The 20128-nt window shown below is 42.4% G+C and overlaps 1 protein-coding gene across 2 annotated transcripts in view; it reads left to right on the forward strand.

The window, feature by feature from the left end:
- The window catches only part of GDA (guanine deaminase), a 408106-nt gene that overhangs the window by 308655 nt on the left and 79323 nt on the right, over positions 1-20128 (forward strand). For both annotated transcript variants that reach the window (XM_078675759.1, XM_078675760.1), the window contains one exon: positions 4036-4133. In XM_078675759.1, coding sequence (XP_078531885.1) covers positions 4036-4133 — 98 coding nt within the window. The remainder of the gene's footprint in view (positions 1-4035; positions 4134-20128) is intronic.

The raw sequence follows: 20128 nt of genomic DNA on the forward strand, positions 1-20128 counted from the left end.
ATTCCCACTCCAGGGATGTATGACGTTACAACGCATACTTTTACAACGCCTACCATTACAACAAAACTTTTACAACGCAAAAACTTTTACAACGCATACATTTACAACGCAATATTTTACAACGCATATACCTTTACAACGCATACCATTACAACATAAGTATTGGTAAGTATATAATAATTTTTTGAATATAAATTAATAAAAAATATTATAATATAATTTAATATAATTTAATTTTATTAAATAAATGTAATTTAAATGTAATTTTACTTTATTTTTACAAAGTACCCCTGTACCCCAAAAACCCAAAACTGACCCTGAACCCTAAAAATACCCCTTTACCCATAAACTGAAAACTGACCCTGAACCCTAAAAATACCCCTTTACCCGAAAACTGAAAACTGACCCTGAACCCTAAAAATACCCCTTTACCCAAAAACTGAAAACTGACCCTGAACCCTAAAAATACCCCTTTACCTACAAACTGAAAACTGACCCTGAACCCTAAAAATACCCCTTTACCCCAAAAACTGAAAACTGACCCTGAACCCTAAAAATACCCCTTTACCCAAAAACTGAAAACTGACCCTGAACCCTAAAAATACCCCTTTACCTACAAACTGAAAACTGACCCTGAACCCTAAAAATACCCCTTTACCCCAAAAACTGAAAACTGACCCTGAACCCTAAAAATACCCCTTTACCCAAAAACTGAAAACTGACCCTGAACCCTAAAAATACCCCTTTACCCAAAAACTGAAAACTGACCCTGAACCCTAAAAATACCCCTTTACCCAAAAACTGAAAACTGACCCTGAACCCTAAAAATACCCCTTTACCTACAAACTGAAAACTGACCCTGAACCCTAAAAATACCCCTTTACCCCAAAAACTGAAAACTGACCCTGAACCCTAAAAATACCCCTTTACCCAAAAACTGAAAACTGACCCTGAACCCTAAAAATATCCCTTTACCCAAAAACTGACAACTGACCCTGAACCCTAAAATTAAAATATTTATCAATTAATCAATTATAATTAATTACCAATAATATTTTAATTAATTACCAATTAATAATTAATTAACAATTAATTTTTTAAAAATATCAATAAATAAATTAACATATTTAATTAATTATAATTAAATTACTTCCCACCCTATTCCCCTATAAACCCACAACCCGCTACAGAAAATAAATTACTAAAATTAAAATATTTATCAATTAATCAATTATAATTAATTACCAATTATATTTTAATTAATTACCAATTAATAATTAATTAACAATTAATTCTAAATTATTATCAATAAATAAATTAACATATTTAATTAATTATAATTAAATTACTTCCCACCCTATTCCCCTATAAACCCACAACCCGCTACAGAAAATAAATTACTAAAATTAAAATATTTATCAATTAATCAATTATAATTAATTACCAATTATATTTTAATTAATTACCAATTAATTAACAATTAATTCTAAATATATATCAATAAATAAATTAACATATTTAATTAATTAGAATTAAATTACTTCCCACCCTATTCCCCTATAAACCCACAACCCGCTACAGACTTATATTACACAAAAAATAAAAATTATTATTAACTTACCTTAAATTCGATATTTTTGTTGTCTATATTATGTCTAGTCGATATTATGTCCATTCTATATTTTTGATTCGATATTATGTCCATTCTATTCGATATTAATTTTCTCTAGTCGATATTTTTGTTGTCTATATTATGTCTAGTCGATATTATGTCCATTCTATATTTTTTACTCGATATTCTGTCCAGTCGAAATAATTGACTCGATATTATGACTGTACACCATTGGGGGCAATAGGGTGTAAGCCAATTTTACCAGTTTTAAAGGAGAGAATGCAAGCACGTCAGTACTGATTAGCAGTGGTAAAGTGTGCAAAGTCAACAAAAAGGAGTTCAGCAAAATATTTTGGGGTAACCCTGCAGAGAGGGCCAGGTCCAGCAAAGATAATGAAGTTAGATAACTGAAACAGGATCATGTTAGTAGAGTGGATAGGTCATTTTCCCAATTGGAGTGTAAAGTAAGTTGGTAGTTTAGGACAGTACGTGAGTTAGTTAAGGACTAGACAATCAAATCAAAACATAGCTTTATGCAATGATTCTTAGACATCAAGGAGCAGGCTTCTCCAATGAGTAGCTTGTGAGCTACTAGTAGCTCTCCATCTACCTGTGAATAGGTCTCCTGTGTGAAGCTCTGCCTACTAAACTTGAAGCTTTTCTTGGCAGAAATATTATATTAAACCACAATTAAAAAGTGTGTATTTGAGACAAAATGTGCATATTTTCAGAACTCGTAAGATGATGTTTGGCGAACAATGGTTGAATTTCCAAAGTATATTTAAAGCTGAAATTCGAGTGATAAATCATGTGGCAATCGGGAAACTTACGCTACTTGTTGCTTGGGCATTGCAACTGTGGCTGCTATGTATAACCCATGTAAAGGCATTCCAAATTGACAAATTCCTTTTTACTTTACTGCTGACAACTATCCCGATGCACAGAGGTGATCAATGCTGGTAATATTGCATAGGGTGGCCACTAAAGTGTTCTTGTCTGATGTGGTCACTATTACAACTCAAGTAATAGTAGTTCACGATGATTTTCAGCGAACAAAAGTGGCACTTATTTCAGAAAAGTTTGGAGACCCCTGTCTTAGTCATTATACCAAACAAATAAAATATGCACATCTTTTTACAATATTAAATATGAATGTCAACAATTAAAAGATATTAAATGTTAAAGTTAAAAATTGCATTGGATGTTCCTCATGAAGGAAACAGAAAAAGACCCCTAATTATAATCTTCTCAAAAATGTACTCCATGAATAATAAGTGGTCTGACTGAAATTCGATATATCATAATTTTCAGAGGGAGATTTCAGGGGCCGTATTACACATTGTCACTGTTCCGTGTTTTCACAGTGCAAGCGGCACCCGCCTGCCCTTTCTAAGGGGTTTAGAGATCCCCTTGCAGGCGGGTGCAGCAAGTGACTGCACCCGCCTGCAAGGGGATGTCTTGGGGGTCCATGGGACCCTCTATTCCCCCTGCAAAGGCTGCAGTCAGGAGGCGCACTGAGAGTGCACCACCTTTTAAATGGTGCCCTCTCGGGTGCGCCTCCTGAAAGTGTACTTCCTGAGGGCTTCTTTGACTCTGCGCCCGCGTCTCTAATATGGCGCGGGCGAAGAGTCAAAGGAATTCCCTCATTTACATCGGCCCCCCCTTTTGCAAATGACAGAACACCCTCTGTTGATAGCGCTGACACTTTAAATGCGCCAGCGCTATCGGTATTATAGAAGGGGACGCACAAGTGTCTGCGTCCCCTTCTTTAATACCAAAGTGCCCGAGGGGCGCAAAGCGGGCGCAAACGCCTGAACCCCCCCCCCCGCAACATCTGCAATACGGCAACATCTGCAATACGGCCCCTGATGGGCATGTTATGTGGTCAAGGTCCTATTCCAAACAGCATCTGTATGTAAGGCAGTGCCTGTAAACCCTGTATCAAGAAATGCCCGCCTTTAGCAGCCATGTTTCTGTCTGGCAATCCATCAAATTACAGTAAAAAGTGCCAGAAGCAATCTTTATCAAGGAAGATCTCGAAAGTCTGCTACCCGCAACTTTCTGGTGGGGGTCGAAGTTTCCACATTTCGTACAGCTCCGGCCAGGTGAAAAACATAGAGAAGTAATAATAGTATGAGAGCAAAGTCAGAAATGGGGTCAATTTGGATACTGAAATGTGGCAGAGGTGGGAAAATGGGCAAAGTAGATGATGCACAGTATGTCTATGTATTCTCATAACAAGAGATTTTTACAGTGATTGATACGGCACAAAAATCCTTTCTGAGGATAGGCGGGTTTTAAATAAATGAAAAATGGACATTCGCTTTGAGTGAAGCTCATCATTTACACGCATTTATAGATTTTGAAATTCCATGATTGTATATATAGAAGGTAAAACATGCGTAATGTTCTTTCGCCCACAGACCGTAATGGCTCATGGCTGTCAACTAAGCAACGAAGAGCTGGACATTTTTAAAATGAACGGAGCTGCTATTTCTCATTGTCCCAATTCAAATATTTCGTGAGTATTGCGACGGTTTAACGGAACACCAAACCTTAAAGCGGCTGTTCACATGAGTAATTATGGATTTGTCTCAAAGAATTGTGTGTACTGTATCTCGGGGCATGTGACATTCTCCATGTCTCAACCTGCTCTTTGACTTTATCCACCTGTGAATAATTCAATCAATGCAGGTTGGATTAGTCAAACCTGTGTGTTGCAAATTCATAATAGGAAAAAGTGAGCTGGATTCGGGGTTTTATCACAATTTTATCAGATTATTGCTTCATTTGAGCATGCTAGTACCTGGAGGAGAAGAATACGGCTAGTCGAAGAGTGCTTTGAATATCTTTTTCAACAGGTGAAGATAACCCTGGGCGGAGTTCGCGGAGTTGCACTACGCGGAACTCCGCGAAGTGCAAAAAAACCTCTGCCGCACTACCGTAGCTCCGCAAGCAGCTGAGTACGATAGGAAAATGCCATTTGCGGTGATTGCACAGTGCCGATGGCTTGTCCACACTGTGCAATCATTGCGAACGGCACCTTGCACAGCCCAAGCGGTCCCTGCTCTCCTTTTCTGCCGCTCGAGTAGATTTGTACTCGAGCATCAGCTTTCGCGACGCGAACGGGCAGTTTCTCAACTAGAGCATTCGCGACCACTTGCAACGAGAAACCTGACCCCCTGTGTTGAGAAACCTTGCCGGGAGGTTGATTTTCCATGCTTGCGTTCGCCAACTTGGCATTGACGAACGCGAGCGAGGAAAAAAACTCTGCGAGCTCCGCATAGCAAGGAGTGCGGAGAACTCCATGAGCGGAGCGGAGTGCACCGCCCAGGGTTAGTGACGACGTATTTTTAGTGAGTTAATGAGTGACACGCATGAATGAGGTGGCATTGGAGTAAGTAACACCCACAGTGATTTGAATGTTCTTGCTTGTTTCATTTACATCGCCGGATTCTGGGCCTCATATACAAGGTCCCTAGGAGCACTTTTGTGCCGCCAGAGCACCACTTTTTTTAAGCTTCGGTGATGCAAAGTACTGCAGCATATTTACAAGGACACGCAAAGCCACTTTACTCAGCTTTTTTTGGTCTTGTAAATATGTGCCTGTTTCCCGCAGAACACTGCGTGAAAGGTGCTCTCCATGGGTGTTGCTGTGGGTGTTCAAACACCACACCCATGGAATCAGAAGCATTCCCTGATTTACAAGGAATCATAAATCTGGGAATGCGTCAGATTCTAACTCTTCCCCAGGGGTGGTGTTAAGGAGTCGCAACGAGGAGAAATATCCTTATTTCTCCTCGTTTTTTCCTCTTTCTATGTGCACACACAGAAAGAGGAAAACACCTCTCATGATTGTTTTTGTGCTGGAAGGCACACCTTCTTGTACAAAAACAATCACCCCTTCAACGCAGGCACCCTTGCACCATGGCACAAGGGTGCCTACGTTGGCGTATGGCAGCCCATTGTGCACAAATGCAAGGGAAAAGGCCAGGAATGTACAATATCTCATAGATTCGGCCCTTTTCTTTTAACGCAGGGCAGTGCAGCAATATTCCTTGCGGTACTGCCCTGCGCCAAATCCTTGTAAATTGGGCCCTCTGTCTGCAAGCTCTTTGTCTATCCTAGTTGTAACAACGTGAATTATTGCTTGGGGTGAATGGTAGTCCATCACAAGTAGTAATGTCACCAACTTGTTAGGTTCACCACAAGGTTTCAATAACTTAAACCTAAGTTCAATCCATGGTAGCTATGCATAGAGTAGACAGGCTAAACTTGTGTAAAGCATTTGGAAGTATCAAAACAGTTAAAAAATCTAAAACACAACACACTAAAAATATCAATCCAATTTATAAAAATAGAGAAACATGTAATACATAGAATTTCACCAAAAGGACAAACATCCAACAAAGGGAACTGAAGGTATGACTTTTTTTTAAAGATTTAAAAGAAAAAGTGCCAAGAAAAAGTAAAGCTTCAATAGAAAGTACTGTTCACTTGTGACCAAGACCTATATGCCATTTCAGTCCAACCTTGAAGGAGTGCCAAGCTGGTTGTCCCAGTCAAAACTTTTAACTTCTGATTTAGTCAGAATCCTCCAGCAGGGCAAGGCAGCAGGCTGCTTCCGGCAGAGTAACTTCAAAATCTGATATGTGTTGAGCAAGGTCCCCTGAAACCATTGGTTTTGGCAGAAAATGTGATATTTCACTCCAAGAGAGGCCCTCTCATAAGCAGGATATTTTTGGTACCTTCAGCCGGTCAAAATGTCTACCTTTGGACATATTCATTTTTTTGGAGCTCGGATTCCTCCAGTGTGGCAAGGCAGCAGGCTGTATCTGGGAAGGTCGTGCCAAAGTCAGATAGTCTTGCCACGAGAGTCCAATGAACTGGAAAAAAGCTCAGAGCCGGCCCAAGCTGATTTTCTTGACTAGAAAGTAGGAAAGATGGAAGAGAACTAGTGAAGAGAAGTAGGGGTGATGATGAGAAGTAGGGATAATAGAGGAGAATTAAGTGTAAGAAGTAGGGATGAGCAGTGAGGAATGAGGATTTCCTAAAATGGATGCTGCACATGAGCTCTTCATCTTGTGTAACCAACTCTCTTCAAAAGTGAAAATAGAAAGAGAGGAGAAAATTGTTAATAAAACTTGCAATAAAAAGAAGTGGAACTATGTTTGGGAAGACAATTCATCACAGGGATATAGGGGCCAATTCGTATTGGCCTAATGAGAAGCAAAGCTGTCTACGAATCAATCCCAATCTAAACCTGGAAAGGAGCGAATGCTCCCAAGGACGTGGACCTAGATCTAGATAGGGTTCTAACCCTATAATTGTTCATTTGAATATATATTTTTTGGTGAAGTATTTTTGTAATTCCACCCCTCCCTCTCCTGTTGCCTAGCATCCATTAAGAAATGTTTATTCCCGAGTTTGTCTCTCCTGGTTACCTCCGCTGGCTTTAAAAATAAGGAAGGTCGCACAAGTTGTGACGTTTCCGATCAAATATAACTAAACCAGGAAATCTTAAGACCATACTCACATGATAAATAGTCTTCAACTATTACACTGGATGGAGGACAATAATAAGAAAGGAGCTAATTCAATTCGGTCATCCATATAATTTAACTCTAAGTCTTCAGGTATGACATAATGAGAACTGCTGGGGGAAGATTGAGGAGTCGCCAAAACAGGTGATTTTCCTGTACCTGGAAAGCATTCTAGTCACCGTAACCACTGATACCAGCAACCATAAGTCAATATGGGAACACATTTTCTATTCTAAAGTTCCAGCAAAGGAGTTATGGTCTTGCTACCTGTATTGTATGCCAAGGTTAATAGAAACCAGATTGACTTAATAAATTGCTGTTTTCTAGTGGACAGAGTCAGACAGGTGATTCACGTGTTGACAAAGTCAAAAGTCACTCCTGGGTATGGAAACTAGTGAACTTTCAAAATACAATTGCCCCTAACAGTGGAAAATCGAAACTTCTAACTTCTAGAGCAGCAAGCCAAGGTAAACGTGTTTGCCAAATATGTACCAAGGTTAACATTTTCCATAAAGAGGACAAAAGTGTCTGTACGTTTTTTAGTGCATTTGGTGTACGGGACAGCAAAGCCACATTGTCTAGTTTTACATAGCTAGAACTTGACCCGAATCGGGTATCAGAGCGTTTTATGTAGCACCATTTGCGTTACATGAGGACACATTCATTCTTTGTTAGGCACGGGGAGATTACGTGATTTGCCCAGAATCACATTTTGTTCAGCGTCGTTGCGGAGACTCAAACCCAGTTTCCCCAGATTGGAGGATGACCCCCCTAGCCATTAGGCCAACTCCTCTCCCCAGTTCTCACCAAGGCTGAAAGTTCGTAATGTAGGAATGTAAGAAATCCACTAACTCAATAAGAACCAGATGCATCAAAGGGTTTTGCCCATTCTGTGTCTATGGGAAAAGGTGTTCATGCATATGGCCCTAAATCCTTATCAAGTAAGAGCTCCCAAAGTCTGAATGTGTTTACGCTAGCATAGCGTAACACAGATCTGTAAAGGCCAGACGTAATGCACTGGATCTAACAACAGTATATTTGGTTATTATCAGGTGCAGATTTAGGCACTGCTCATGAGTCCCTAAGCCCTTCCTGAAACCAAACTAGACCTTAGATAAGATGTTATACTTGGTAGTCTAGGACAATAATCTATTGAGAAAAGATCTACCAATATCTTTCACAGTTGAGAACAACAGTGAAATTGGTTGATAGCAGCATGGATTCTGGCAATTACCCTTCTTAAAAACCAGTAAAATGATTGTGGTGTGCCAAGACTAATGGTGGGAGCCCTGTTGTACAGGCACAATTTATGATGTTTGTAATCAGAAGTGCTCACAGATTAACATTAGCTTTGTTTAACTCCATTGGGACTCCACCGAGCCCTGAAGAGTTATTAGATGGACTTTTACTTAGAGCAACTTGCGCTTCATGGAGTTGAACCTTAATGTTAAATTGGGAATTCTGACCTGGCAGTTGTAGTTTCACTAGCCAGAATTCAATAGATTATTTCAAAACAGGTCTTCCATTGTTCTGGCCAATTGTTAAATCCCAAAACTTGCTTCGAGATTTTTAAGAATGTACTTGAATCAACTACCTTCCAGAATGCCCATGGGGCATTCGATTTACGGGTAAACACCAACATTCGCCCATGCTTCTTTCCATTAATCCCTCTTCCTTCTAGTGAGGGCAAATGTGTGCTCCATTCTACAATTGGCTATTTCTATTTTATCTCTTAGATGTCAGTTCAGTGCCTTACATATTTTTTTATTTGCCAGTCTACAAACTTTATTAAATCAACCAGGGGAATCGTTGTTTTTTTTAAAGTTTAACACTGACAAGGGACAGTATGAGCCACAATCACCAGGGTCCTTGCCGTGTTTCAACAACAGGGTCAGAACCGCCTCACGAAATGTGGGAGGCAGTGTGCCTGTCGTTATGGCCACATTAAATAATGCTTAAAAGCTTTATAAAATGCCCAAGTTAAACGGTTGAAGCAAGGGGCCTTTAACCTATCCAGAGCATCAATGGCCTGTGTCACTTCTTCCAACGTTAGTGGTTTGCACAAAAATTGCTTCTGGCCATCTGTGAGTCATACCATCGCAATGTCTGTGAGATATGAAGATACTGCATCAGGGTCATGGTGGGTATGAGAAGTATACAGTTCCTGGTCATGGGACCGAAATCTAGCCTTGATGCACTCCCCATCCATGACAGTCTCTGCGTCCTCAGTTCAGTGCTCCGCCACGTAATTTATCAACCTATTGGGATGCAGTATACGTGCAAAGGGTGCGATCTCCCTCTCTCCATAGCGACAGCCCTGAGCATGTTTACCCATGTATGTGATTCCTCTCTCTGCTAGCTCCCGGTATTCAGCCCTGAGCACCGCCCGTTTATGCAATCAAAGATCCCTGTCGGCCACTGCTTTAAGCTCCAGGTCCCGCAGTTCTCCCTCGACCCAGCCCTGTTGTGTGCGGATTTCCCGAAGGATACCCATATGCTTGGAAATACATACTCCCTAGTAGCCTCCCACAGGGTTGCCTGTGTGGACACGGTTCCAGCGTTGATCTCGAAATATTCATAAATGGAACCTTGCAGCTCGCTACGGAACATTTGGTCCAAGAGCGCATTGCCATGGAATCGCCAGCTGTATTCAAGGCCACATGCATGTGGAAACCGGAGTTTCAAAAGGATGAGGTTATGGTCCGAAAGTGTCCCCGGAAGCACAGCAGGCCTGGTTCCAGGAATTTTCATTTGGATGGGCCTTGGATATGTTGGGTGGGCCAATGTGGTCCCAATTTTTGTCAAAGTGCTGATGTCTATACTCAACAACCCCAACCCTTATCATTTCCAGCAGACCAGGCTTCAGCACAAGCACCAGGATTCCAAGCAGATTGTAATAGTAGTTCAAGTAGGAGGTCCCTGTTACCACACCTAAGCCTTGACATTTTTCACTTGGAAAACTGGCTACTTACGGTGAGCAGCCATCACAACGCGGGCATTACCACGCGCTGCCATTACGACGCTGCTTTTACAACACAAGTCGTTTCAACGACTTGCGCTGGAGGGCGCTGTTGGAAAAGGAATCGTTTAATTTTCTATTCCAACACCTTCCCTACTGTAACGTGAGCTGGAGTTGGAATAGAAAATTAAACTATTCCACTATCCAGCGCTTACAGCGCAAGTCGTTGTAATGACAATTGATGGACCGAATGCTATACAATGTCAAACACTCACCCCCAGTATCCATAGTTTTTGTTGATTGTTTGGTGATACCCCGAAAACAGTCCTAGGATGCTTTTTTCTGGTCCACGGAGGACTTGGCCTGGCAGTTCAGGCTGGACTATTCCCACGGGGAGCAGAGTCAAGAATGATTTGCATATGGCTGGGTCCAAACTGGAATTGCATGTTAAGCAAAAAAACTACAGATTTAGGCCCAGATCACTGTACTGGAAATGAAATGTTTGACATTGTTCACCATTCCATCCATCAATTGTTAATTTTTTATGTTGGTTTGATAAGCGCACTCTCACCCAAGAGGGTATGCTGGTGCCGAGCAGGTGGGAGATTTGCCAAACCTAGGGCCTATTGTTGTTACTTGATAAGCTAGGTCTTCAGTTTCCTGTGGAATTCAAGAGAGGAGGCTCGGATGTTAATGGCACATGATTTAGGAGCAATGTAGGAGAAGGCTCAACTTCTGGATCTGGTTTTCCATTTACTTGGGTTGTGAGCAAGTAAGAGTCTTGCTGAACTAAGGTGTCCGAAAGGTTTGTGAAAGCAGATGATATTGTTGAGGTGTGCTGGGCCAGAGTGCCTTAAAACTTTGAAAGAGGAGTTTGAAATGTGCTTGTTTGGGTTAGGGTAGCCATTTTAGCTCCTTGAGTTGAGATGTGTTTGTCGTGGGAGGTATTCTGGCTGGCGAGTTCTGGATGTTCTGCAGCCTCCCAATGAGATGCATATTTATCCTAAGGGTGGGCGGCCAGCTACGCTCCGTGCACGGAGTGCCGTCTCCTACGCATTTTGCGTAGCCAGGCGGCACTACGCGCGCTCCGCAGACGGCGCGTAGCCGGCCGCCACCCGCCTCCCTCCCGCCCTCCCTAAATACATCAATAAAAGTATGAAAAGCTATTAAAAACACTTACCTTGTCTGCCGCGTCCCCGGGGCTCCCTCTCGCCGTCCCGCGATTCTCGCCGCCATTTCGGGTCCTAATGCGCATGCGCGGGTGGCCGCGCACGTGCATTTCTCATGAGGAATGCGCATGCGCGGCCGCCCGCGCATGCGCATTAGTATCCGGGTCGGTGGCGGCGCGAATCGCGGGACGGCGAGAGGGAGCCCCGGGGACGCGGCAGACAAGGTAAGTGTTTTTAATAGCTTTTTATACTTTTATTGATGTATTTAGGGAGGGCGGGAGGGAGGTGGGCGGCGCGGAGTGGGGCTACGCGGAGTGCGCGGGTGGGCGTAGTTGTGTGCCCACTTCGCGTAGCTCCGCGGAGCCCCACTCCGCACACTACGCCCAGGGTTAATTTATCCCAGTGTAGAGAATGTGCTTGTAGTCTAAGTTGCTGGCGGCAATAGTGTAAGTGATGACTTTCGTCATGTTTACTAGGATCCATTTGAAAGCGTGCCTCAGCATCTTCAGTATCAATCAATCAATCAGGGAGCTGGGGGGGGGGGGGAGTGAAGTGCTGCTCAGGATCAGTCGGAAAACCAGGTCTTGAGGTTCTTCCTGAAGGTGTGCAGAGTGGGGGAGCGTCGGATGTTGACTGAGAGCTCCTTCCAGGTCTTTGCTGAGACGTAGGAAAAGGCTGTTCCTCCTGTTCTGGTTCTGTGGATGCGTGGGATCTCTGCCATAGCGAGGTCGGCGGAGCGGTGGTTCCTTTTGGCTACATGCAAGCATAAGGCACTTATGGCGTTGACTTCAGCTGTAATGATGAGTTTGCAGTCAAGAATGAGCCAAAGGTCTTGACTAGACTTATTTAGTTCTGAGGTAGGTCTGGATAATTCTCATTAATGCCACTGTTTGTATATCATCCCACATTGCATAATGCGGGGTAGCCCTCTAATGAAATGAATTATGATCAGCACTAGTAGATGTGCTATGCACAGAGCATCACCAGTGCCAATGAATTTATGTGGTATGGGAGGACCACATTTTGCAGCTGTGTTGACAAAATTATGCAGCAAGAAAAGACTAATTATGTGGTGTAATGCGGAGACATTTTGTGATGGTAATACTTGATTATTTTGTTATTTGTCTTACACTTGTTAACACTGTTTGGGCTTAGGTTGCACTTCATTAATACAAGTTAAACACGCAAGTATAGCAATAAGCAACTGAAAGGTGAACAGTCAACCTTTGCAAAGGGTCTTCAACTGCACTACAACATGTATTGCAGCATTGTTGGTAACTTTTGATCCCTTTTAGCAAGGAGCATTTTTTTAAAGTCGTAGATTATGTAACAGATGATAGATTATGTGGCAACTGAGGCAAATCCATAATTTTGTGGAAAACAGCACAGCCATAAAATTGCACTGTTCCGGTGGCATTGACTATAGCCTGAGAATGTGCAGTATACTGTAAGAAGATATCAGAATATGAAATGGTCACATTTGTAACTCTGCCATACCGGTGAGAACAAATTCAGGTCAACACAATCTCTTACTTGAGATAACACAGTTATTTACTATACCCGAGCATCTGGCAGAAAACAGACAGAAACTCTTAGTGCCTGATTCAAAATGTAAACTTAAACTTTTGTGTTAGTTTACTATTTTTGGTATTCATAAACTACAACTTTAATTTTACAAATAGTAATTTTATGGCTGTAGAGACTACGCACTCATGGTAGATACTCCACACATAAAAAGTTAGGCCTGTCCTATCTTTTCATGTCTAGAGCTCTCCATCTTGACTGCAGCATCTCTGTAGTCAAAATATTTTGTGAATACAAAAAAAAATAAACTTACACAAAGGTGCACATTTACATTTGTGAATCAGGCCCCTACTCTATTAGTCATTGTAATTCCACATTAATTCTTGGGTGACATTTATGATTCTCTCACCCTGGTGGCTACTCATCCAATAAGGCGTCCACTGCTACTATCTGAATAGTATAATGCATGGCCCATCCTACAGTATATTACTGAGTGGATCTTACAGAAGCTAAAATACATAAACTCTTTCAGAACCCCCACACAAACCATAATTGAGGTGCAGAAGGCCGTTCACAGGCGTTGGCCCTCGTATTACTGTACCTGTTGCATCATTGGCAGGTACACCTCTCTCCGAACTCTCCCAACTAGAAATGGGGGACCCACTAAAAGCCTGATCTGTGCTTGTGTTTGAAGACTGGCTCTGGGTCAGCTTGAGGTGCTCTTGGAACTTCGAGCCCATAGCAAGCCGAGCATTTATGTACTGCCACCCTCAATCTACCCAGGATGTGGCATTACAGTGAGAGCTTCTAATTTTGTAACTGAACAAGCTAGGTTCGAGTCTAGGCTTGCTTTGGCTCAAGATCCTTCGATCTGGGTATTTCACCAGTGCATACAATAAATGAATGTGACCTTCTATAATGTAACTGGTGTTCATGTAAAGCACTTTGATACTTGTAGGTTGAGATCGCACTGAATAAAAACTGCAAAAAACTGCACAAAGAGGTAAAAAACAAACATAAAAAAGGAGAGACAAATAGATTGCCATTTAGTGTCTGATTTATACAAAGTGAAAACATAAACGTGGATAACCTGCAGCTTCCCCACTTAAACGGTGTGATCTTGGGCAAATATGTTATGTCACTAAAACGCGTTTCTCTTCATATTTGTGCATGAAAGCACGTTTAAATACATGATTCAGAAATTCAAATATACCAAAACCTATTGTGTTTGATTTAATAGACTAATGTTGCCTATAATCTCTAGCCCACATACAGGGTCCACAGAAAAACGTTCTTGCCTGTTTGTTCACTATCGGGACTGTCACCAGAGTGAGGTCGGGGGAAGGAATGACTCCAAGCTCATGTTTATAGGTACTTCTCAGTGCAGTGCCCTTTTCTGACATATTCATGTCAAAGCTTCCATGTGCTAAAGAAATACAGTTTTTTGAATTTAGAAGTGACTGTATCAAATGTTGTGTTTTTTGTATGTTTTACTTAGCAAATATTTTCAAGGCTTGGCACTTGCATGGCCTAAAGTGCCAAGCCAGAACCTTAACTCGCCGCTGGGGCTCTCCCAGTTAAACCTCTACACCCAAAACACACCGCCCAATTTCAGTTTTGAAGATAGTCAAAAAACATTACAACATTCCGACCTTCAGATGGAGGAAGCACTTAACAGGTGCCTTCTCCATGGCCTCTTCTTTCGTGATTGGGTGGGCCAAAGGTCATGTTTGGGTGGGCCTGGCCCACCTGGCCCCTCTGCTAGGACGGGCCTGAAGCACACTGATCTTGGACACCCACATGTGGGTGGTAGCGGATAGGAACCAATAATTTAGCCATGACCAGAATGAGTGGGGCGCCGAATAAAACGTAAAGCCGGAGTTAGTGGGGTGATGAGTCTACCGTGCGTCATATACTGCATAAGTGTCAATGATGTGTTGAAATACCTCCCTAGCCCGAGGTTTATCTGATGATTGTGTGCTAGTGTAGTCGATGTGCAGGCAATGCGGCATGTTAAGGTCACCGCCTATTATATAATGGTCCACCTCGAAACTGTCTAGTCGGGAGTAGAGGTCCCGGAAAAAATCGGGGTCATCTATGTTTGGAGCATACATGCTTACTAACAAAAACGCTTTTGTCCCCAAGTGTTCTGTGCAGTAACAAATACCTTGTTCCTGGGTCCGAATAGTGGGAATGGCACTGTCCAGTGAATTAGGATACAGGTACCCCGGGAATATGAGCAATAACATGAAAAAAATCGGGTTGCCACATCAGTCCCAGGTCTGGTAGTTATTTATCCGCTCTCCGGGCCTCATAGGGAACAATCGTGATTTTGATTCATTTGTAGCTAGCCAAAACATTTCCCTAAATTTGTCTAGTAGTTGTAGGCAATGACCGGTCTCTGAGGATCTATCCTGTACATCAGCGTATATCCCCACCACATGTGTTGTATCTCCTATTATTATGTCCTCTTTTGCTAGCTCCAGTCTCAAACTGTTTTATTCAGTGGTTTCATGGCCAGTAGCACAGCTGGGGCAACAACAGGTATCTCTGACGTGTGTCTCTTCCCAATTCCCAACTTGGGGACACTACTTTGCCAGTCTTTGACTCGTGCTGTGGGCTGGATGTATAACAGTCTCCCCCATAGCATGAAATAGTGGCTAAAGTTCATACCCTCCAGGCGTGGAACACATAGTCCATCCAACCGTATCAAGTGATTTCTCAAGATCGAACAAAACCACCACATATTCCCAGACGTGGGCATGCAGGTAATGTTCCACATGTGCTAATCTTTAAAGGCTAAAAATAATGATTCTATTTGGGATAAAACCCATTTGATCCTCATGGCGCAATACTAACATGACTTGTTTCAAGCAGCATACTAATAACCTACCAAGGAGCTGTGTATCTCTTTTGATCACAGACAACTTCCTGTATGACCCCATTTCCCTGGGATATTTTCGTGGGTTAGATGCCATCACGATCATTGCCTCCTTCATCGTGTCCTGGAAACAGCCTTCTGGGTTTGCCATCTCCAGCAATTTATCCATCAGTTGGGGATGGGCTAGCTTACAGAACTCAAGGGGACCCCATCTGTTCCAGGAGTCTTCCCATTCCGTAATTCTTCTAGTGTTGCCTTGAGCTCCGCACTTGTCATGGGCTGATCTAGATCCTCCCTAGTATCCCGGGAGAGTCATGGTAGCCTTGCTCGTTTTAGAAAATGGATGACTCAGCCACGGTCAGGTGTAGTCCCACGTTTATATATCTTGTTGAGGTGCTCAAAAAGGCACCATTAATATGTTCTTGTGAACTTGTCACCTGGCACCCCTAATGGAGGCAACAATTGTTCTATTGAGCTCCTAATGAAGCAGCCAGGCAAGTATTGGCCCTGATGCTTTCCCCTCCTTGTGTAAGTGGTGTTTGTATTTTGTGAATGAGAACTTGCCCAGCCTATCATGTGTCTTTATAAGTAGGTTTTCTGCTATATTAGGGCCTTCTCACCCCCCGACGGTGGTATTTTTTTCCCTTCCAATTCCCTTCTGGTATTTCTCTACAAAGCTGGCCAACCTCTCACACCGTCATGCTGATGGCAGCACCTTCATTGCTTCCCATTCAATGGCTCTTGCACTTGCCGATCCCTTGTCAATCCGCTTGTTTGTATGCATGTAGTCTGTCATTGCATGTCTAAGAGATCTTGAAAACTCAGTCTGACAACTCCTGTATCCTCCTTCCCGATGTAGATATACAAGGCCGTCCCTGCCTCTGTTTAAAGGTCGATGTCATTGTGCAGTAGTATGAAAGTATCCTACCCTTGTAGTTAACTAACAGGCAATTAGTACACGTCAGGACTAAATAATAAGTAGTCGAGTCTGCTATTCGTGCCGTGAGGCGTTGAGTGAAATTAATATATTCTGGTCTCTGGGTTTCTATTGCTCCACATATGCACCAGTTGAAGCTGCCTTACTACCTCAACAAGTTAGTTCCATAATCTGTTCTGAGGGTCCTGTCTCAGTGGGTGTCTATCGCTCTTAGGTGACATAACACACTTAAAGCTTCCAGCCCATGTCATATGATTCCTAAGCCAGGGTAATACCAACTCCTGCAAACTAGAGAAGACGTTCATATGTTCTACATTTGGGGCATAAACATTCAACATACAAAGGGGCTGCCTTCTACCTTACCCAGAACCAAGAGATATCGACCATCTTTGTCTCATCGTATTTCTGTAGCAACAGTTGGGTCCCACCCGTCATCTATGTGGACACCCCTCTAGAATAGGAGGAGTAGAACGAAGAGTAGACTTGGCCCCTCCTTTTTAAAGCCAATTTAGTATGCTTCTGTGATGTCACATGTGCGTCTTGAAGAAACACTATATTAATGGATGTCTTTTAATACAGAAGAAAATTCTATGTCGCTTAACATAGTTCTTAAGGCCCCTCACATTCCACGTTAACATTTTAATGTTGCTCATTCCCCTATGGTACTGTCAATTGTATTCAGGTATGGATTCAGGATCCACAAGTCTTTTATGTCAATACAAACAGTAATGTGCGTGTTACTTTCTGCTATGCTTGTATTGCCTATTTGTCTGGTCAGTGTAGCATTTATAAGTCTGAAACATCAACCTCTATCACCTACACCCCTCTCTCGAACACCGCGTGACACCTTTTGAGTCAAGTGTTTGCCTGCTAGATACTGCCTTCCAACCTCCTAAGTTAGGTTTGTATTAGTTACCAACACACAGGAGTGCATATTAATGTCAACCCTCTCCCACGCCCATAACCTGCACTCCAACAGATATCATAAACAATAACACAAACATTATCCAAAACTTAAGCCCAACTGTTGTAGAACTATACTGCCTCAGACTGCCGGTAAGATTGGAGCAGAATTCCTAAGCATCCAGTGAGCACCACGGCGTTCAGTTGTGACCTCTTCCTTAGGTCTGGGGCACCTGGAAAGGAGAGATTAGCTCCTTCTGCACTCCATATGCAGCACAGTCATTTCCATTAGTACACCAGGATAAGCATACACAAGTTCAGTTGTTTTCCTACTCTATGTTGCTACCATTACTTCCTTATCAAACCCAAAGTACATGTTGATGGGATTCCCTCACGAATAATTCATCCTTTAAAACTCAATGTGCTGTCCGAGTTACCTTCAACGCAGCCTGGTGAGGTAGCAGGAGCCCCATCTGAACCTTGTTCTGAGGTCCGTGATCAGATGTTCCTTGCCTGAAATCAGCCTGTGTGTCGAGGTCTTTTGCACACAGTTCACCCCTCCAGACAGTCCCAGGTCATCTCTGGCATAGTGAAGAGAACAACCTCTTGTCCTTGATAACTTTACATATGCCAAATGAGCTTTTTCAACTGAAAAATATTTTGATAGGCCTTTATGTAGTAGAGATTAAGTTTCATTGAGGGGCCCTCAACTCGCTTTGGGAATCCAATAATTCTCAAGTTATTGCATCTTGATTTGCCTTTGGCTTCCTCACCTTGATCATGTAACACTTTTGGTGTTTCTTGTAATTTGATTACCGTGAAGCTGGCTAATGCTGGTCTGGAGAGTTGAGACCTTATCATCCATTGTTGTGGTTCTTTCTGATACCTTCCTTAGGTCAGTTTGCAATAGCAACATTTCTACTTCCATGGTGTCTGTCTTCAAATCTAATGCCTTTTGGGAGCCCATGATTGCTCGAAGTAGGCGAGTGTGGGTGTCGGATTTATGGTCTCTTCCTGTGGCACAGCCATTGCCTTGATGTATCGTATTATCGGATTGGACTGCTTGCCTTTTCCAAGTTTATCTTTCACCATGACTGATGGGTGACCTATTGCTTACTACGCTGTGAGTCACTTTCTAGAATAATACACTTCAGGACCCACCAATATGGTCAGAGCACAAATTAGGGAACGCCTGCAACATTCCTTCCCCACCCCAGTTTCCTGAGTCCAGGTTAGAGCATTTTGGTCAACAATCCACCCGGTCTGCTTATCTGTATGAGCTCATGGATGGCTGATCTGAGGAGGCAGTTGAGGTCTATCTTTCTCCACCTGACTTTTAACAGGCTCAGATTTCAGTGTGTTGTCGGTAGCATGGTGGAAGCTAGCATCCAGGCCAGCTGCCAGGCCTAACCCAGGATTCTCGGGCTGGGTACATCCGTCCTCCGTCACGGTTTCCTTTAATGGCCCCAGTATATTACGCCTTTCAACAATGGGGTCCTATGCTCTTCTTGGCTGGATCTGATGACAGCTTACATACAAGAGTTTGGGTTAATCATAGCTATCTTGGCTCACGTCCCCTCCACCAATTTGCTGGACACACCCCCAGGAATAGTTTTTTAAAATTCTGGTTGGCTTCATAAACAAATCCCTAATTTTATCACAGTTTGACAAATGTGGTAATTACTTTTAAGGCTCCATGGTCTAGCGATAGACACAGGTACATCAGTTACAGGTTACTATTTGATAACCTGATTAATATATCATCAAGATCCACAGACTTCCAGACTAGCTTAATTCGTTTTCTTTTGTTGTGAATGTTATGCCTCATCCAACCGTACTAATTGTTTTTCCTTTTGGGTTGTCTAGGGTAAAGGAGCTGTGGTTGCTGTAAATGCTCCGTCTTTCATTTTTCATTTATAAACCCAAATATTATTTGAAAATGTTGATTATCCGCTTCTGAAAACTCAGCGTTATAAAAACGTATTAAAACTAGTTTATAGTTTCCTGACCAATTTAATAAAAATTCCCAGAAAAGCACAGGTGAACAGGCAGGATCAGATCTTAAGCTGTGCGACCGTTGCCACCGCGCTGAGCGCTGACTAAGGGGGGTTGCCGTTTTAAAATATATATTAAAAAGCACCTGCTGCTGCATTCCTTGCCTCCAGAAATTTCCAAGCAAAAATAAAAATGTCAAGATAACTCTGGTGAATAGTGGACCTGTTGAAGATAGATGGAGTTTTGTCTAGCGGAAGTTTTGACTCATCATAAAGTAGCGCAGAGGGTTAATGCGTCTGCTGCAAAGAACGTGTACCATGCAGATCACAGAAGTGCATAGAATGCAAATAGTTCAGTGGACTTCATGCACATTGCAAGATAGAGGTTAGAGCATTAAGATTTTTAACCCCAGTCTTCATTGTCCTAATTTTACGAAACGGGTTCATTTGGGTAGATATAAATTCCTATTAGTAAAGACAATCCAGAATCTTGGTGTTATTCTTTAAATTCAGAGTTTGTGTTTCTCCAGACCAACAACCAAGTATTCCTAAGCTATACTGCCTATCAGGATGGATCACGTGTGACTCCTACACCTTGTAGTCCTC

The sequence above is a fragment of the Lissotriton helveticus genome, chromosome 2_1 (genome assembly GCF_964261635.1).
Source record: "Lissotriton helveticus chromosome 2_1, aLisHel1.1, whole genome shotgun sequence".
NCBI classification, from domain to species: Eukaryota; Metazoa; Chordata; class Amphibia; order Caudata; family Salamandridae; genus Lissotriton; species Lissotriton helveticus.